Source organism: Pseudophryne corroboree, chromosome 2, assembly GCF_028390025.1.
Source record: "Pseudophryne corroboree isolate aPseCor3 chromosome 2, aPseCor3.hap2, whole genome shotgun sequence".
In the NCBI taxonomy this organism is placed as follows: Eukaryota; Metazoa; Chordata; class Amphibia; order Anura; family Myobatrachidae; genus Pseudophryne; species Pseudophryne corroboree.
This window is the reverse complement of record NC_086445.1, coordinates 701,605,615-701,626,266: the sequence shown is the minus strand read 5'-3', so window position 1 is coordinate 701,626,266 and position 20,652 is coordinate 701,605,615. Positions and strand designations below refer to the sequence as shown.

Below are 20,652 nucleotides of genomic sequence, written 5' to 3'. Positions count from 1 at the left end.
GTTGCCTACAACAGTAAAATGCAAATAATAATGTTTTAGAATTAAATAGTTATCAAATCAAGAAGATTAGATTATTTCTAATGATTACATAATGATCCATAGTAAAGCATATGGAATATAGGAGACTAGTACTTCCAAACTCTTAATGAAATAGGCTATATAAAAATACAGCACAATTAGTATGTTTCTCTATACCACCCACTTCACTGGAGAAGTGAACGTGGCAGGGCCATGTTAGCGTGATTTGCTGTGCATCATGTTATTACGGCCCTGTCCCTTGCTGCGTATCTCTGGAATTTGCGTTCATGTGATATTTTCATTTCTGCTGGACAGGGGCATTTCACTTACAGTATAAAGGTCTATATGTTGTGCAAAGTGTCTTTTCAGATGGTTATGAAAATGTTAATATATATAATGTATATGTTAATGTATATACTGTATATACCTATTTATGCAACAGGTGCTATTATTAACGCAAAAATGTCTTGTAGCAATGCTTTCATTTATACTGCAAGTTGTACTAGATCAGCTAAAACTGACTGCTAGATTTTTTATACATTCGCAATTTTTATATTATACAACTCGCAAACAGACAACAGCCACTTCAAACTTCACTTTCTCTACAGCCGTTAAGCTAGAGTAATGCAATGTTAAAACACTAATTAGCTGTCCATCCATGTTTCAGGCAGCTTGGTTATACCTCCCAATTTTTCAATGAAGAGACTCGGGACCCTTGAGACCCGGGAAGGGGCATGGTCTTGCATGGAAGGGTGCGGCTTTTGTGTAGTGGACGTGGCAATTCAGACCCATTTTCCATCATTTTGGGGGCATGCCCAGCGCTACCATAGCAGTATTCTTAGTTTTACAAACCCAACTAGTACTGTTTTTCCAAACTCTCAAGATTGTGCTACTTTATGGAGGAAATCAGTCAGCTCTGTTTTACTAACTTTTAGTTGACTGTTAGGGTTAAGGGCCTAATTCAGACTTGATCGTAGCCCTGCAAAATTTTGCACGGCTACGATCGGGCACACTGACATGCGGGGGGGGGCGGGGATGCCCAGCACAGGGCTAGTCCGTCCCGCATGTCAGACCCCCCCCTCCCCAAATGAAGTACAAAAGCATCGCGCAGCGGCGATGCTTTTGCACTTCAAGAGTAGCTCCCAACCAGTGCAGCTTTTGCGTGCTGGTCGGGAGCTACTCATCGCTGCCCGAGTCGCAGCGGCTGCGTGTGAAGTCACGCAGCCGCTGCGGCTGCCTCCCCGCACAGTTCGGCTACGCCTGCATTGGCCGAACCACGCCCACAAGACGCTGGCCTGTCAATCAGGCAGAGGCGATTGCTAGGCAACGACAGCTGTCCGCTGTCAGCCATGCTCTGCACTGCGATGAATGGCAGCGTGCGATCAGGTCTGAATGACACCCTAAGTCCAATGTTTGTGTATAATGATTTTTTTTTTTTAGATTGGCCGAAATTATTACAAATGATTACATTTAGCATTCAAGATCTCAACTACTTACAGCATTCACAGCTCACATCAAAGACAAGGCCAGCAGAGCAATATTGTTTGTAGGTGATTCCATCAGAGCAGTGCCAGAAAGCATTCTTGTCACTGGCCACAGGATACAATCCACTGGCTTTACCAATGCAAAAATTAGAGGTAATAGTTTTTGGACCAGTTTTTTTAGGACTGGTGCCAGACGGACTAATCTTAGGACTGCTACTAGAGGGACCACTCTTAGGACTGGTGTCAGAGGGGCTACTTTTAGGACTGCTGCCAGAGGTGCTACTCTTAGGACTTTTGCCAGAGGGACTACTTTCAGGACTGGTGCCAGAGGGACTTCTTTTAGGACTAGTGTCAGAGGGGCTACTTTTAGGACTGCTGCCAGAGGTGCTACTCTTAGGACTAGTGTCAGAGGGACTACTTTCAGGACTGGTGCCAGAGGGACTTCTTTTAGGACTGATGCCAGAGGGGCTACTCTTGGGACTGGTGCCAGAGGGGCTACTTTTAGGACTGGTTTCAGAGGGGCTTCTCTTAGGACTGGTGCCAGAGGGGCTACCTTTAGGACTGGTGCCAGAGGGGCTACTTTTAGGACTTGTGCTAGAAGGGCTACTCTTAGGACTAGTGTCAGTGGGTCTACTCTTAGGATTGATATCAGAGGGACCACTCTTAGGACTGGTGTCTGAGGGAGTTCTCTCAGAGTGACTTGCCTTATGGGTGCTACCAGAAGGACTGGCCTTGGGTCTGATACCAGAATGACTCATCTTAGGGCTGTTTCCTGACGGGCCCTTTTTTGTGCTGCTCTTGGGGATGCTGTCAGAGGGAATGCTCTCAGGGTGATTGGTCTTGGAGCTACTGTCAGAGGATCCACTCTTAGGGTTGCTGCCAGTTGGGCTGCTGCCAGCAGGCCCACTCTTTTGGCTGCTTCCAGATGGGCTGATCTTAGGGCTGCTATCAGAGTTACTAGCTTTGTGGTCAGTACTGTGGGCAATTCCAGACTCTTTGCTCTTAGAATGGTTGTCAGAGCCACTGCGAGTATTAACTGTACTGTGAGAAGTAGATGATGAACCTGTAATTAAAAAGGAACATATGAAGGGTTAATTATTAATGTTAAGCACCTACAGAATTTATAAGGAACCAACATTTTATTTAGTGCTGTACATTTTTTTATTTTACTTTGCGTAGTTACCCACCTCCTGCTCTGTAGAACAATTATAACCTTCTAAGTCTCTGTACTGTAAACATTAGCGTATTGGGGTTAACTGCAGGGAACTTCACAGTGTGGAAACACTCATAACAGAGAACAATAAAAGATAACGAATTGTGGAGCAAATATAACTAAATGTCATATATCTTTCAAGGTATGAAAAATTTCCATAAATGTATATGTATGTCAGTAGATGCCTCTCCATACCAAATCAACATGTGTTTCAGCTGCAGATACGGGTTGGGTTGGGAGGCAGGTACATTGTTGGTGTTTGGGCAGCAGCTAACTATACTTGTGCATAGCTTGTGGCAGGTGGGCAAGCAGAGTTTGTTCCAAGCCACTCTGATCCTTACTCTCACAGCCACTCTAAGGGTGGCCTCAGATGCAGAGATTCGGGGGCAGAGCAGTCAATTAAGAGTCACAGGTCTCTGATCTATTCAGCCACTGTCCGGGATATTGGGGCCAGACCCTTTTAGCTAGTGCTATGCTTTATTGGTGGTCGGTCCCTCCTCTAGGACCAGCAACCAATGGCATTAGCTCTTTTTCATGTTGGCCCCTCCTCTTCTGTCTTCCCTCCTGCTCCCTCCTGTTGTCCGTGGGATGAATAAACCCATTGTCATGCCTGGGCAAAATACCAAAAAAGCCTCCTCTTCAGTGTGGAATTATTTCCCCACAAATCCGGACAACATGTGTCAAGCCGTGTGTTGCCTTTGTCAATCCATAATAAGTAGGGGTAAGGACGTTAACCACCTAGGAACATCCTCCCTTATACGTCACCTGCAGCGCATTCATCAGAAGTCATTGTCAAGTTCAGAAACTTTGGGTAAGAGCGTAAGCAGTCCACTGACACCTAAATCCCTTCTTCCTCTTGTACCCAAGCTCCTGCAAGCCACACCACCAACTCCCTCAACGTCAATTTCCTCCTCAGTCAGGAACGTCAGTAGTCCTGCAGGCCATGTCACTGGCATGACTGACGAGTCCTCTCCTAACCGGGATTCCTCCGGAGGATCCTTGAGTGGTACGCCTACTACTGCCGCTGCCGCTGCTGTTGTTGCTGCCGTGAGTCGATCCTCATCCCAGAGGGGAAGTCGGTAGACCACTTGCACTTCTTTAACTAACCAAATGAATGTCCAACAGTCCTTTTCGAGGAAGATGAAATATGACAGCAGTCATCCTGTTGCAAAGCGGATAACTGAGGCCTAGACAGCTATGTTGGTGTTAGACATGCATCCAGTATCCGCCATTGGTACAGTGGGATTTAGATAATTGATGGAGGTAGTGTGTTCCCAGTACCAAATCCCATTTAGATTCCACTTCACTAGGAAAGCGATTCCCGGACTGTACAGGTCCATTAAGGGCCATTGGCAGGTCCAGACTGAAGGACCTGCCAACAATTACTGACATGTCTACTGTCACTGCATATGATGCTGTCACCATTGAATGAATGGTGGAGGATTATATGGGTGACAGCATCCAAGCAGGCATTTCAGACAGTCTGTATGTAAACTGGAATGAAAAAGAGGCAATTTTGATGCCCTTGCACAATCTGGCTTTATTTTACCTAGGTTGCCCCCCCTCCAGTGTGTACTCTGAAAGAGTGTTTAGTGCAGCCGGTCACCTTGTCAGCGATCGGCATAGGAGGTTACTTCCACAAAATGTGGAGAAGATGATGTTCATCAAAATGAATGATAAATTCCTCCAGTAAAATCTTGACCTCCAGAAAGTACACAGGAACCTGTGATGGTGGATTCCAGTGGGGACGAATTAATACTCTGTGAGGATAAGGATGTACACGCTAAAAGGGGTGAGAAATCGGAGGATGAGGACATATTGCCTCTGTAGACATTTTGTGCAAGGGGAGATGAATTGCTTCTTTTTTGGTGGAGGGAATAATTGCTTCTTTTTTTGTGGGGGCCCAAACAGACCAATAATTTCAGCCACAGTTGTGTGGCAGACCCTGTCACTAAAATGATTGGTTTGTTAAAGTGTGCATGTACTGATTATACATCATAAGGGTGGGTGGGAGTACCAAGGACAATTCCATCTTGCACCTCTTTTTCTTCTTTGCATTATGTGCTCTTTGGGGCCTAGTTTTTAATAGTGCCATCCTGTCTGCCACTGCAGTGCCACTCCTAGATGGGCCAGGTGTTTGTGCCACCCACTTGGGTTGCTTAGCTTAGTCATCCAGCGACCTCATTGCACCTTTTTTTCTTCTTTGCATGATGTGCTCTTTGGGGCCTAGTTGTTAAAACTGCCATCCTGTCTGACACTGCATTGCTACTCCTAGATGGGCCAGGTGTTTATGTCACCTACTTGGGTCGCTTAGCTTAGACATCCAGCTACCTTATTGCACATCTTTTTCTTCTTTGCATTATGTGCTCTTTGGGGCCTAGTTTTTAATAGTGCCATCCTGTCTGCCACTGCAGTGCCACTCCTAGATGGGCCAGGTGTTTGTGCCACCCACTTGGGTTGCTTAGCTTAGTCATCCAGCGACCTCATTGCACCTTTTTTTCTTCTTTGCATGATGTGCTCTTTGGGGCCTAGTTGTTAAAACTGCCATCCTGTCTGACACTGCATTGCTACTCCTAGATGGGCCAGGTGTTTATGTCACCTACTTGGGTCGCTTAGCTTAGACATCCAGCTACCTTATTGCACATCTTTTTCTTCTTTGCATTATGTGCTCTTTGGGCCTAGTTTTTAAAAGTGCCATCCTGTCTGCCACTGCAGTGCCACTCCTAGATGGGACAGATGTTTGTGCCGCCCTCTTGGGTCGCTTAGCTTAGTCATCCAGCGACCTCGGTGCAACCTTTTGGCCTAAAAACAATATTGTGAGGTGTGAGGTGTTCAGAATAGACTGGAAATGAATGCTATTGAGGTTAATAATACCGTAAGATCAAAATTACCCCCAAATTCTGTGATTTTAGCTGTTTTCATGTTTTTTTCAAAAATCATCCAGATCCAAAACCAAAACCAAAACCCGAAAGGGTGGTTTGGCAAAACCAATTCAGATCCAAAATACGAGCGTGGATCCAGATCCAAAACACTAAAAGTGCCCGCAACACATCTCTACTTTATAGTTACTTACAACACTGACAGCTCTGATCAAATATTAGGCCAATGGGGCAATCTTGCTCATAGGTGAGTCCTTTCCAACAATTCCAGAAGGCATTTTTGTTACCAGGCACTGGGTAAAGACCACTTGCCTTGCCGACACAAAACCCATTGTCAGCTGTGCTGCTCTTTGTTGAAGGAGCAGAAACGATGCCTGAAAAACAAATCAGATAAACAGCATTATTAGCCATGCACCTTTACTATGGTTGCTGCTGCATTCTATCTTTCTATCTATCTATCTATCTATCTATCTATCTATCTATCTATCTATCTATCTATCTATCTATCGTATCTATCTATCAATTTATCCATTCCATTGATCAGTCATCGTGCAGGTCATAGATGGCCGTGAGAGTGACCAATTTGTGGTGCATCATTTTGAGAGTTTAAACATCCTTTGTTAACCCTCAGGTACAAAATCATAGATGGGGTTTCCCCATCCATTAGAGGTGTGGACAGAGCTAAAAGTTTATGACAATTGTAAATCAAATGCATTTTCCGTCTAATTACAGATCATCTAACGGGTCTAAATAAAGTATTGTACTTTAATTGTTTTCTTTTATTTAGTAAGAATGTATTGTGATGGCTTAATAAATCTAACAGGTAAAAAATTCCCTAAGATTGCCATAATTTTTTGGAATACATTTTTAGAGAATTAAGTAATATTAAGTCTCTCTATCTGTCTGCTTCAGATACTATTAAGATAGGGCATCTATGTACGTAGTTTGTTTCCAGTATCTAAGTTCAGTAATTGTGGTTTTGTTTATTGCTTTGGATCTCTATGGTCTATGGATCCCCAATCTCTATATTTTGTTGATTAAGCTCCACCCAGTGAGATAAATGCTGAGATACAATGTTGTGACATAACAGACCAGTGCAATGAGAGCTATGGTCAGTGTCAGACTCAGACATGAACGAACCACTGGGGGAATGCAGTGGTAGGGGCTCCACATGGAATATGTCTCCTCATATCATCTGTCTGTCACCCCTTCCTACTAGATTGTAAGCTCCTCAGAGCAGGGCCCTCTTTCCTCTTGTTGTCAAAACCCTCTTCTCGACACATTTCACTCATAGCCCTCTCCTTCTCCGTGACCATATTTACCCGCTTTCTCTCCTGCTGGTAATGGCTCATCTCTATCTATGGCCACCAGCTCCTAGTAGTAAGCTGATCACTCACTCGCTACTTACATCTAAGCTGTATTATGTTTTGATAATTGTGGTGCTCTTTGTTACCTGTACTCTATTTTTGTTATTTATTTACTGTAATGTTAAGTTTTGTCTCCCTGTGCTGTCCTTTGTATGGCGCTGCAAAACACTTGTGGCGCCTTATAAATAAAATGTACTAATAATAATAATAATAATAATAATAATAATAATAATAATAATAATATGTATGCACTGTATAAATAATAAATATCTGGTACAGGTTGAGTATCCAATATCCAAAATAAAAAATCCCAAATTTGTGGGTCCCCTACTGAGATAATAACATAAATATTATATATATATATATATATATATATATATATATATATATTCTATATTTTATAAATATACATATTTAAAGATAATATATAATACATATGTCATTATCTCAGCAAGGGATCCAAAAATGTGGGATTTTGAATTTTGGATAAGGGATACTCAAACTGTAATAAGTTAATAAATAATAATGGCTCTTTGTAAACTAGTCATATGTGTGTCATAAGCTGCACATTAGTTCCCAAACTTTACACAACCTTATTTTGGCCTTATCAAGGCATGCAACAATTGTAGCAGAACCGTGCTGTAGCAGGGCAATAATGCGCCCCGGGCCAGCCACAGGCACTCAGCAAGCCAAATTCTGGTGTCATCATGAGGCAGCAAATGCCCATTTTTTTTTTAAAGAAGCAGTCATTTAAAAGGCAAAACCAGGTTGATTATGCACTGTAAATAATTGCTGCTTTAAAAAAACAGGCAAATTCACACAAAGTCCCTACCCCTCCGGAAACTTGGAGGCTATTACATTTAGCATGCTGTGCATGTACCAAATATATTGCACACAGTTCATGTGCTGGGGTTTTGGAATTGCAGAGAGAAAGTCCAATGAGCTGCAAAACAAAAGATACAGAAGAGTAATTCCACAGATGACATTCTTTCTGTTACAGCTACTCTCTCTCTACTTTTTGGTCCCGGAATTGACATGAGAGACCTGCACTGCAAACGCTTGGACACACCTGCATTTTCCCAAACACTCCCAGTTGACACCATAAATGCCCTCTTTCTGTCAATCACCTTGCAATCGACTCTGTGAATGGATTTTTCGTTAAATCCATCGCCCAGCGCCGACCCTCTTTGTACCTGTATGACATGCCTGCGCATTGCGGTGCATATGTATACACAGTTTTGCCGAGTTTTAACCTGATCGCAGCGCTGCAAAAAATTGCTAGTAAGCAATCAACTCGGAATGATCCCCCATGTGCAATTTTATTTGCCACAGGTACTTTGCAAATAGATCAGTAGTGATTCCCCGCTCATTCAGCCCAGTGTTTTCCCCTCCTACTGCTATCTCACTGCCCCCTTCCCATCCTGCCCAGTGCCCCACCATTCACAAAGTGTTTCCCCCACCCAGCCCAGTGTTTCCCACCATCTCACTGACCCCCCATCCCAGTTTCCAGCCCAGTGTCTCCTCCTTCCCTCTCCCAACTGGGTGTAGTATGGTATGCCGGCGGCCGTCTGTCAGGATTCCGGCGCCGGTATACTGTGCGCTGGGATCCCGACAGCCGGCAACTGAAGACCACCCCCACAATCAGACCACTGTTCCCATCTAACTGCCCCTCCGCAAGAACTCCCCACAGCTAGTCCAGTCACAGTCCCCCCCATCTACAGCCTATTGTGTCCCCCACCACCATTTTACTGCCCCCTTCCCATCCAGCCCAGTGTGCCCTCCTATATATTACCCACTCCATCACCATCACCCTCTCCCTGTCACCCTCTGCCTTTCACTCTCTCACTGGCATCACCCACTGTATCTAGTTGGCATCACCCACTGTATCTTCAAATCACCCTGTCCCTGTCACCCACTGCCTCTCCCTGTTGCCCTCTCCCACTGCCTTTCCCCATCAGCCTCTGCCTCACCATCTGCCTCTCCCCTGTGCCACTATCTCCCCATTACTCTCTCTCCTGTCACCCTCTGCCTCTCCAAGGCATCACGCTCTCCACTTCACCCTTTTCTTCTTCATCACCCACTGCCTCTCCCCGTCACCACTTCCTTGTTACTGCCTCTCCCTTTCCCCCACTGCCTCTCCCCATCATCCTTTCCTATGACCCCTTGCCTCTCCCTGTCACCCTGTCCTGTGACCCACTGCCTCTCCCTTTCACTGTCCTGTGACCCACTGCCTCTCCATCTCTCACTATCTCTCCCAGTCACATATTTCTCCTGCCACCCTTTCCCTGTCAAACAAACAACAATATGCAATATTAAAGCACTTCATGTAATCATTGTGGTTAAACAAAAAAGTAAAGGAAGAAATTGATAAAAAGAGGCGAGCATTCAAAGCCTTCAAATCAGATGGGAAGGCGGAGTAATTCCAGTACTACAAGGAATGTAACAAAAAAATGCAAAAAGGAAATCAGAGCAGCTACTGTAAATTCGAAAACGAGATGCAGATTGCTAAGGAGAGTAAAACATAACCATACAAAAATATTTAAGTACATAAATGGTATGAGGCTAAAAAAAGAGAATATAGGACCATTAAAAAGAAAACGGGGATTCCTGATAAATGATGACAAAGAAAAAGCTGAAATATTGAACAAATTCTTCTCGAGAGTTTACTATAGAGAACAAGATTGTGGGATTAGTGAGTAACAATAACAATAGCATTGATAAAGGCCCATTGCTTAATACCTATCTGTCTGAGGAAGTAGTCCATGAATGATTTAAAAAAAATTAAGACTAATAAATCTCCTGGTCTAGATGGCCTACATCCTAGGGTTTTGATGGAGCTAAATGCTGAAATAGCAAGGCCACTGTATCTGATTTTCACTGAGTCACTTAGATCAAGCATGGTACTAAAGGACTGGCGTATAGCAGATGTAGTACCAATATTTAAAAAGGGTATTAAACTTCATCCTGGTAACTATAGACCAGTTAGTCTGACATCAATAGTGAGGAAACTATTGGAAAGTATACTAAGGGATAGCATACAGGACTACTTGGAGAACTCCCATGCTATTAATAAGAACCAGCATGGTTTTGTGAGAAATAGATCATGCCAAACTAATTTGATTAGCTTCTATGAGATAGTAAGCAACAATCTCGACCAGGGTAATGCAGTAGATGTGGTTTATCTGGATTTTGTAAAAGCTTTCGACACAGTACCTCACAGGCGGCTGATTTTCAAATTAAGGGAGCTCGGTATAGGAAACACTATTTGTACATGGGTGAGTAATTGGCTTGATAACAGGGAACAGCGACTGGTGATTAATGGGATGTTTTCCACCTGGGCTAAAGTAATTAGTTGAATACTGCAGGGTTCTGTGCTGGAGCCACTATTGTTTAATATATTTATTAATGATTTAGGAGAAGGACTAGAAAGCACAGTGTAACTTTTTACAGATGATACTAAAATATGTAGGGTAATCAAGTCAGATGTGGATGTGGAGTCTCTTCAGAGCGATTTATTTAAACTGGAAGTTTGGGCCATTAAATGGTGTATGAGGTTTAATGTGGAAAAATTTAAAGTTATGCACTTTGGGACTACGAATAAACATGCAAACTACCAATTAAATGGGGGGGGGGGTAAAAGGGGAAACTGTATTAGAAAAGGATTTGGAGGTGTTCATTAATAGTATATTTAGCAGCAACACACAATGTCAAAGTGCAGCAACAAAGGCAAATAAGGTGTTAGCATGCATTAAAAGCGGAATTGAGACAAGGGATGAGAGGATAATCCTGCCACTGTACAAATCATTGGTACGGCCACATCTTGAGTATTATGTACAGTTTTGGGCACCACACTATAAAAGACACATATTAGAACTTCAAAAGGTTCAGAGGCGAGCTGCCAAATTGATTAAGGGGTTGGAGACACTGGACTATGAGGAGAGGCTTTCTAGGTTAGATATGTTTACACTAGAAATGAGACGACTAAGAGGAGATATGATTAATATTTACAAATATACTGTATAAAGGGGCAATATGTGGAGCTATCATGTGAGTTGTTTACTAAGAGACCTCTTCACAAAATGCGCGGACACCAGCTAAGGCATGAGGAGAGGAAATTTCATTCTCAGCGCAGAAGGGATTCTTCACTGTAAAGGCAATACGAATATGGAATACACTGCTGTAATGGCGGACTCAGTCAATGCGTTTAAAAATAGGTTAGACAAATTTCTAATGGAAAAAGATACACGAGGATGTAGCCTTTAACCTAAATAGAATAGGGAATGCAATATAATTCAGGTTGAACTCAACTATGTTACTATGTTACTATGTTCATAAAGGAAGCGCTTTAATATTGCAAATTGTTGGTTGGCTGTTCGATATATTCTGGTGTACCTGGATGAACATCTATTTATGCAAAGTTTTAGTTGCACACCTGTATTTCCCTCCGCACTATTTCTTAGACACCTTATCTTGTATCACCCACTGCCTCCCCCTGTCACAGATTTCCTGGCATCACCCGCTGCCTCTCCCTGTTGTCACCTACTACCTCTCCAACAAAGATGTGGCTCGTGGATACGACATTCCCTTTGAGGCCATGCCTCATGTTGTAAGGCTACACCCACTTTCCCAGGAGCGTGCACCAAAAAAAAGCACCCCTTCCCCTGTCATTTTGTTTTGGATTTACCCGATATATTGACACATGTAATAAAAACAGTTCTTTATTATTATGATTTATATAAGAGATATAAACAAATAATGATACTTTTTTTTAACTGAGTCATTAAAAATATTACATACAGTATTACATATTTGCCTTGATTTCATCACTGCATATGACTCAAAAACAACCTTTGATGTAATTTTCTAAAGTAAATTTTAAAATATTACGATACATATTCCACAAATGTATGAAGGATTGGTCACTGCAGATATACTGTATCTGATATCTGCTGTAGTCCCTCCAATTGTTGACAGCAGCCACAGCCCCCATAGGTTTCTAAAGGGGCTACAAAGCTGTAACATTCATTAAAAAGGTAGGAAGTGCATTTTTCAGTACACCTCCAGGCCAAATTAATTTTCAGTTTGCAGAAACTGCTTCCAAGTTTGAAGACGAAGTATGGATCTTGATGTATTCTGGGCAGAGCATCAGTGAATTCTGGGGCAAAACGAAGATGTTTTGTGAAGCTTTTGGGGTAAAAGACAGTGCCACTATGGTCCCAGTCTAAGTAAGGAAAACTATTCATACTAGTACACTCAATGTAGAAAAGTTGGATAAATGATGCAATGGACTTTAAAGGTCACCATACCTCTCAACTGTCCCGATTTTGGTAGGGCAGTCCCATTTTTTATGGTCTGTCCCACAGTTCCACACACGGGTCGCAGTGTCCCGTGGTGGGGGGGGCAATTTGGAGATCCCCCCCCTGCGCACAATGTCTATTCACGGCAGAGAGGGACAGGGGGCATGACCAGCAGCTCTCTGAGTGCTGTTTATGCCCCCATAATGACGAAAATGGAGGCGTAGCTTGCTATTGCGGCACTTGCCGTGAGGCCACACCCCCTTTATGATAGGCCACTCCTCCTAATTTTGGGTGTCCCTCCCTGGCCCGGACCAAAGTTGGGAGGTATGGGATACTTTTAAATTTAATTGGTGCAGCTACAATGGTTTCTCTATCAAACTAAACAATTACATCTACCCAATATAAGTTCAGCAGTTAAAGGTTGATCTACTGCAAAGAGTTGTTTTTCAGCCAATGCAGAAAAGGATGAGAATGAATGCCAATTGTCTTATTACTAATCGTGAATGATATACTGGAACATAAGTAAGAAATTTAACATTATATGACACCTTGCATCAAATATCTTAGTTCCACTGTACACATCATTTTAATTATTGATAGAACTGTAAATAAAATAAAACATTTTAGAATTACTTACAGCACTGGCAGCTCTGGCTGAAAATCAGACCAACAGGACAATCTTGCTGATAGGTGAGTCCTTTCCAACAGTTCCAAAAGGCATTTTTCTTCCCTGTTACAGGATACAAGCCACTTGTTTTGCCCACACAAAATCCAGAAATACTTTTAGAATGACTGTTTTTAGAGTCAATGTGTTTTGGTTGACTGCTAGACTTATTGTTGTTAGGATGGTATCCAGTGTCACTACTCTTTGATTTGTCACTGCTGCTTGGCTGCTCCTTAGAGCCACTACTCTTTCTGTGGTTGTCAGAATCACTGTTCTTTGTAGGGTCCTTACTTTCACTGCTCTTGGAGTGGTCCTTAGAGTCACTGCTTTTGGAGTGATTGTCAGAAACGATACTCTTTGGGTGGTCCTTAGAGTCACTGCCTTTGGGGTGATTGTCAGACACAGTACTCTTAGGGTGGTCCATAGATTCACTGCTCTTGGGGTGATTATCAGAGACAGTATTCTTTGGGTGGTCCTTAGATTCACTGCTCTTGGGTTGTTCCTTAGAGTCACTGCCTTTGGGATGATTGTCAGAGACAGTATTCTTTGGGTGGTCCTTAGATTCACTGCTCTTGGGTTGTTCCTTAGTGTCACTGCCTTTGGGGTGATTGTCAGACACAGTACTCTTAGGGTGGTCCTTAGAGTCACTGCTTTTGGGGTGATTGTCAGAGACAGTAGTCTTGGGGTGGTCCTTAGAGTCACTGCTTTTGGAGTGATTGTCAGAGACAGTATTCTTTGGATGTTCTGTGGATTCACTGCTCTTGGGTTGTTCCTTAGAGTCACTGCCTTTGGGATGATTGTTAGAGACAATACTCTTGGGGTGGTCTTTAGAGTTAATGCTTTTGGGGTGATTGTCAGACACAGTACTCTTAGGGTGGTCCGTAGATTCACTGCTCTTGGGTTGTTCCTTAGAGTCACTGCTTTTGGGATGATTGTCAGACACAGTACTTTTTGGGTGTTCCTTAGTGTCACTGCTTTTGGGGTGATTGTCAGACACAGTACTCTTAGGGTGGTCCTTAGACTCACTGCTTTTGGGGTGATTGTCAGAGACAGTAGTCTTAGGGTGGTCCTTAGAGTCACTGCTTTTGGAGTGATTGTCAGAGACAGTAGTCTTGGAGTGGTCCTTAGACTCACTGCTTTTGGAGTGATTGTCAGAGACAGTAGTCTTGGAGTGGTCCTTAGACTCACTGCTTTTGGGGTGATTGTCAGAGACACTGATCTTAGGGTGGTCCTTAGGTTCAATGCTCTTGGGTTGTTCCTTAGAGTCACTGCCTTTGAGATGATTGTCAGAGACAGTAGTTTTGGAATGGTCATTAGACTCACTGCTTTTGGGGTGATTATCAGAGACTGTAGTCTTGGAGTGGTCCTTAGAGTCACTGCTTTTGGGGTGATTGTCAGAGTTAATACTCTGGGGGTGGTCCTTAGAGTCACTGCTTTTGGGGTGATTGTCAGAGACAGTATTCTTTGGGTGGTCCTTAGATTCACTGCTCTTGGGTTGTTCTTTAGAGTCACTGCTTTTGGGATGATTGTCAGAGACAGTATTCTTTGGGTGGTCCTTAGATTCAATGCTCTTGGGTTGTTCTTTAGAGTCACTGCTTTTGGGGTGATTGTCAGAGACAGTACTCTTTGGGTGGTTATTAGATCCACTGCTCTTGGGTTGTTCTTTAGAGTCACTGCTTTTGGGGTGATTGTCAGAGCCAGTACTCTTTGGGTGGTCCTTAGAGTCACTGCTTTTGGAGTGATTGTCAGAGACAGTAGTCTTGGAGTGGTCCTTAGACTCACTGCTTTTGGGGTGATTGTCAGAGACACTGATCTTAGGGTGGTCCTTAGGTTCACTGCTCTTGGGTTGTTCCTTAGAGTCACTGCCTTTGGGATGATTGTCAGACACAGTAGTTTTGGAATGGTCAGTAGACTCACTGCTTTTGGGGTGATTGTCAGAGACTGTAGTCTTGGGGTGATCCTTAGAGTCACTGCTTTTGGGGTGATTGTCAGAGTTAATACTCTGGGGTTGGTCCTTAGAGTCACTGCTTTTGGGGTGATTGTCAGAGACAGTATTCTTTGGGTGGTCCTTAGATTCACTGCTCTTGGGTTGTTCTTTAGAGTCACTGCTTTTGGGATGATTGTCAGAGTCAGTATTCTTTGGGTGGTCCTTAGATTCACTGCTCTTGGGTTGTTCTTTAGAGTCACTGCTTTTGGGGTGATTGTCAGAGACAGTATTTTTTGGGTGGTCCTTAGAGTCACTGCTTTTGGAGTGATTGTCAGAGACAGTAGTCTTGGAGTGGTCCTTAGACTCACTGCTTTTGGGGTGATTGTCAGAGACACTGATCTTAGGGTGGTCCTTAGATTCACTGCTCTTGGGTTGTTCCTTAGAGTCAGTGCTTTTGGGGTGATTGTCAGAGACAGTATTCTTTGGGTGGTCCTTAGATTCGCTGCTCTTGGGTTGTTCTTTAGAGTCACTGCTTTTGGGATGATTGTCAGAGACAGTATTCTTTGGGTGGTCCTTAGATTCACTGCTCTTGGGTTGTTCTTTAGAGTCACTGCTTTTGGGGTGATTGTCAGAGACAGTACTCTTTGGGTGGCCCTTAGATTCACTGCTCTTGGGTTGTTCTTTAGAGTCACTACTTTTGGGGTGATTGTCAGAGACAGTACTCTTTGGGTGGTCCTTAGAGGCACTGCTTTTGGAGTGATTGTCAGAGACAATAGTCTTGGAGTGGTCCTTAGACTCACTGCTTTTGGGGTGATTGTCAGAGACACTGATCTTAGGGTGGTCCTTAGATTCACTGCTCTTGGGTTGTTCTTTAGAGTCACTGCTTTTGGGGTGATTGTCAGAGACAGTACTCTTTGGGTGGCCCTTAGATTCACTGCTCTTGGGTTGTTCTTTAGAGTCACTACTTTTGGGGTGATTGTCAGAGCCAGTACTCTTTGGGTGGTCCTTAGAGGCACTGCTTTTGGAGTGATTGTCAGAGACAGTAGTCTTGGAGTGGTCCTTAGACTCACTGCTTTTGGGGTGATTGTCAGAGACACCGATCTTAGGGTGTTCCTTAGATTCACTGCTCTTGGGTTGTTCCTTAGAGTCAGTGCTTTTGGGGTGATTATCAGAGATAGTATTCTTTGGGTGGTCCTTAGATTCACTGCTCTTGGGTTGTTCTTTAGAGTCACTGCTTTTGGGATGATTGTCAGAGACAGTATTCTTTGGGTGGTCCTTAGATTCACTGCTCTTGGGTTGTTCTTTAGAGTCACTGCTTTTGGAGTGATTGTCAGAGACAGTAGTCTTGGAGTGGTCCTTAGACTCACTGCTTTTGGGGTGATTGTCAGAGACACTGATCTTAGGGTGGTCCTTAGATTCACTGCTCCTGGGTTGTTCCTTAGAGTCACTGCTTTTGGAGTGATTGTCAGAGACAGTACTCTTGGTGTGATCCTTAGACTCACTGCTTTTGGGGTGATTGTCAGAGACAGTAGTCTTGGGGTGGTCCTTAGAGGCACTGCTTTTGGGGTGATTGTCAGAGACACTGATCTTAGGGTGGTCCTTAGATTCACTGCTCTTGGGTTGTTCCTTAGAGTCACTGCTTTTGGGGTGATTGTCAGAGACAATACTCTTGGTGTGGTCCTTAGACTCACTGTTTTTGGGGTGATTGTCAGAGATACTGATCTTAGGATGGTCCTTAGATTCACTGCTCTTGGGTTGTTCTTTAGAGTCGCTGCTTTTGGGGTGATTGTCAGAAACCGTACTCTTTGGGTGGTCCTTAGAGTCACTACTTTTATGATGACTATCAGAAACACTACTCTTGTGATTGTCAGAGCTAGTATTTTTTGAGTCACCTTTAGCTTCAGAAGTTTTACTCTTAGGGTGTGTATCTGAATCACTAGACTTGGGGTGCTCATCTGAGTGAGTGATCTTTGGGTGATCTTTAGAGTCAGTGTTCTTAGGATGATTTTTGGAGTCGCTGTGGCTGTGAATTTTAGATGGAGCTACTGTGACAGGAACATTAGAAGGAGGTGGCAAGGTACCTGTAGAAAAAATAAGTAAATATATATCTAAATCAGTAAAATACTATAGTAATATTCATTATTCACTTTTCAATATTTGTTTTTATTTGAAAAGAACTGTGATTTTCTCGCCATTTGGTATAAATGGGGAGTACAGACCAGGCCCCTATCCAGGGTTATGTGAGATGGGCAGCTGCTCTACACACAAAGCAGATTGGGGGTGCCCGGAATATAATAGTTTCAATTAATATTATTGCATCTGAAGACTTGCGCTAGGCAAGAATTAAGTAGCCACATCTATCAACTCATAAGGGTTTATCTCCGAAGCAAAACACATCTAGCAAAAGCTTTGCCCTTTTAAATATTGGACATAAAAACCATCAGAAGCGCTGGGTTTTTACAACCTGGCGCCTCGTGTATAGTCTGTACTGCAGGATCATAGGCTGGAAAATAAATATGCATTTCAAATATCATTATAAATATCATTATAAATAACAAAACACTGTTTTAAACTAAGTGATGAGTGAATATCTTTATAGCTACTTACAACACTGACAGTTCTGATCAAATATTAGGTCAATGGGGCAATCTTGCTCATAGGTGAGCCCTTTCCAACAGTTCCAGAAGGCATTTTTGTTTCCAGGCACTGGGTACAGACCACTTGCTTTGCCGACACAAAACGCATTACCACCTGAACTGCTGCTGCTCTTTGTTGTAGGAGCAGAACGAATGCCTAAAAGAGGGTCAGGTAAACAGCTTATTAGAAAGAAATCTACACTATGGCTGCTCTTATACATACAAATAAACAAAGCTCAGCACTCAGCATAACATACTTGTCAGTGTGACTACAAAATTTCATGTAATGACACACTGGGACTTGAATCAATGAAAGCTACACATTTCGGTCCCAGAATGGGATGTAATGTGCCATAAATAAAGTCCTCAATAAGACCGAATTGTTGGTTGTTCCCTTTTCTGGGATATGGTACTTATGGATTAAAGTATTGTCTCTTTTGATGATGACAATCTGGTGAGTGCGCTGTTTTCAAATCTATCTATCTATCTATCTATCTATCTATCTATCTATCTATCTATCTATCTATCTATCATATGAATATATATATATATATATATATATATATAAGGTGCACTCACCAGGGACTTCTTATTGCTGATGGAAAAATAGTTTATTACTTACAAATCACCACAATGTATCTACCAATAAATATTTAAGTTAGATTTGGTCTCTCTTTCCTACTGCTACTTGATGCATGGCTGCATTTGGACTTTTTCACTGTGAGTGCTGTAAATAAATTGTTGTATGTTCCATGGTTGAAGTGATGGTGCAACTTTGAAGGTCCTATGCATCTTGGCCACACATCTTTCTTGCTCAAAATATACATCTTATTTGCATAAAACATCTGGAAGCAACAAAACTACTTTGCTAGAATGTACTGATCCGTTTGATGTGTGACACTTGTACATCTGTGTACGTATGAGTAGTATGAGTAGTATGAGTAGAATCTGTATACAAAGTGCTGCAAAGCAGCGGCCAGGGCCGTATTAACAATGGGGCTGATGGAGCTGCAGCTCCAGGCCCACTGTCCAAATAGGCCCACAGCATCCACACATTGTTGTGCTGCATTAGACAGGTAAAAAAAATTCCTTCTACTACAGCACAGTCTCTCAGTGGCAGTCCGAGAACTCTCCCCCCCCCCCCCCCCCCCCCAACCGCAGCACAACCCACCCCTCCACCAGGCCATAGAATCAAACGCCGCTGCTGGCACTGCACTGGAATTTTATCTATAATGGTGGTGCAAGAAATAGCCCTCCCTCCGCCGAATATACACAGTACCTCAGCGTCTCCTCCAAGTCAGAGAGGTGCCGCCCCCAGGAGCGTCCCGGCCGTGGCTAAGTGTACTGCAGGTGCCACAGTGATACAGCGCAGCCAAGGCACTGTCGATCAGTGCACTGACCACAGCTCCCTGAAGGCAGGCCGGCAGGGGTGGCAGCAGGGTGCTTGATCTTCCGTCTAAGGTGAAGGGACAGACCTGCTAGCTGCTGATGTTATAATGGCCAGCACTCCTCCTTAAATTATACTGTCTGGGTGCACATGCTGGGATGGCTGGCAAGCCCCCTCACACAAGATACGTCTAATGGTGGCACTCCAAGGGCTTCAAAATATAGACTATAGATACAGCAAGATGCTTCCAACATTTCAGTTTACTGCAACTGATTCTTTCAAAAAGTTGGAGTAAACAACTGAAACATTGGAAGCATCATGCTGTGTCTATAGTCTATTTTTTGAAGCCCTTGGAGTGTCGCCATTAGGTGTATCTTGTGTGTGTAAATATATATTTATATAAGCATATTTATAGCTGTATGTATTATGAATATTATATTTTGACCCAGCATGTATAAAAATGTGTTGTTTGTGCAGAATATAACAGCAAACAAACAAGCAAAGGTACTGGAAGACTAAAAAATTCTTGTGTTAAAATGTCACTTACAAAGACCAACGGTTCGGGGGTATAGTAGGGTGTGCCGGCGGCCGGGCTCCCGGCGGCCAGCATACCGGCACCGGAATCCCGACTGCTGGGCGTACCGACGTTATCTATTCTCCCTCCAGGGGGGTCGTGGACCCCCAAGAGGGAGAAAAAGTGTCGGTATGCTGGGTGTCGGGATTCCCGCACCGGTATACTGTGCGTTGGGATCCCGACAGCCGGCAAATGGAAGACCACCCACGTTTCGGGGCTAACCTGCAACTTTTTCAAGGTTAAAACCTTTTCAGTATTTCAGTCCGACTGCCTGTTTGTTTGGATTTTGCAGGCAGCAGAGTCCTGCAGTGTTATTAATGAAAGCGCAGTATTTTTATCAGGGTGCTTACAGACATACTTACCAAGCTAAATACCCACACTGGACTGCCATGGTGCCGCAGGGTCTCAATCACATTCTTTATTTACAGTTCAGTTGTGGTGTGAATGCTCCGTAACGCTGAATCCTGCGAGACCTGTGATGTCATCATGTACGGTGAAGCGGCGCCATAGATGGTCCAATGTGTGTAATTACCTTCATAAGGATTATGTCCTTATGTACCATTTTGAAATGTTTATCTCGTACCTGCCCACACATATACTGCATACATATGGGTGTACAAGGTGTGGCTATTACATAATAAGAGTAATGCTTTAATTTACGTTTATTTATATTAAGAATGTTTTAACTCCCCTCCCTTTCTATGTACTCCCCTCCTGCATCAGCACACCGCTGCATTCTTATTTTCCATTGGTCAAAGCTGTACTGTAGCTCAACTGTCAGCTGTCTCAGCAGCACCGTCATTTTCTTCTTTACCTCAGTAACTGATGTAAACGTGTTCTTTGAGTACATTTTTGATATTAGGGAAAAGAAAGAAGTCACACGGTGCTAGGTCTGGCGAGTGTGGAGGGTGTTCTAGCACTGCAATCTGTTTTACAGCCAAAAACTGCTTCACAGAGAGAGCTATGTGGGCTGGTGCGCTGTTCTGATGGAGGATGGAACCATTTTTACACAACTTTGCCCACTTTCTTCTGATTCTTTCCCAAAAAGGTTTTAGAACATTTTGTAGTAATGTTGATTCAATGTTGCGCCCTCTGGGTGGTGGAAGGTGAGTAGCTATGCTGCCCATGGTGCTAGCCACACCCCAAAGCATAGACCACACCCCCACATCAATAGCCACACCATATATCAGTAGTCACACACCCACC

General features: G+C 43.3%; 1 protein-coding gene across 1 annotated transcript in view; it reads right to left on the bottom strand.

The window, feature by feature from the left end:
* Positions 1–1,507: 1,507 nt before the first annotated feature.
* The window catches only part of LOC135009370 (mucin-2-like), a 57,223-nt gene continuing 38,078 nt past the window's right edge, over positions 1,508–20,652 (bottom strand). Inside the window, exons 12-15 of the mRNA XM_063952269.1 lie at positions 17,457–17,642; positions 12,896–16,930; positions 5,789–5,968; positions 1,508–2,565 (exon numbers count right to left, since the gene is read on the bottom strand). Coding sequence (XP_063808339.1) covers positions 1,508–2,565; positions 5,789–5,968; positions 12,896–16,930; positions 17,457–17,642 — 5,459 coding nt within the window. The remainder of the gene's footprint in view (positions 2,566–5,788; positions 5,969–12,895; positions 16,931–17,456; positions 17,643–20,652) is intronic.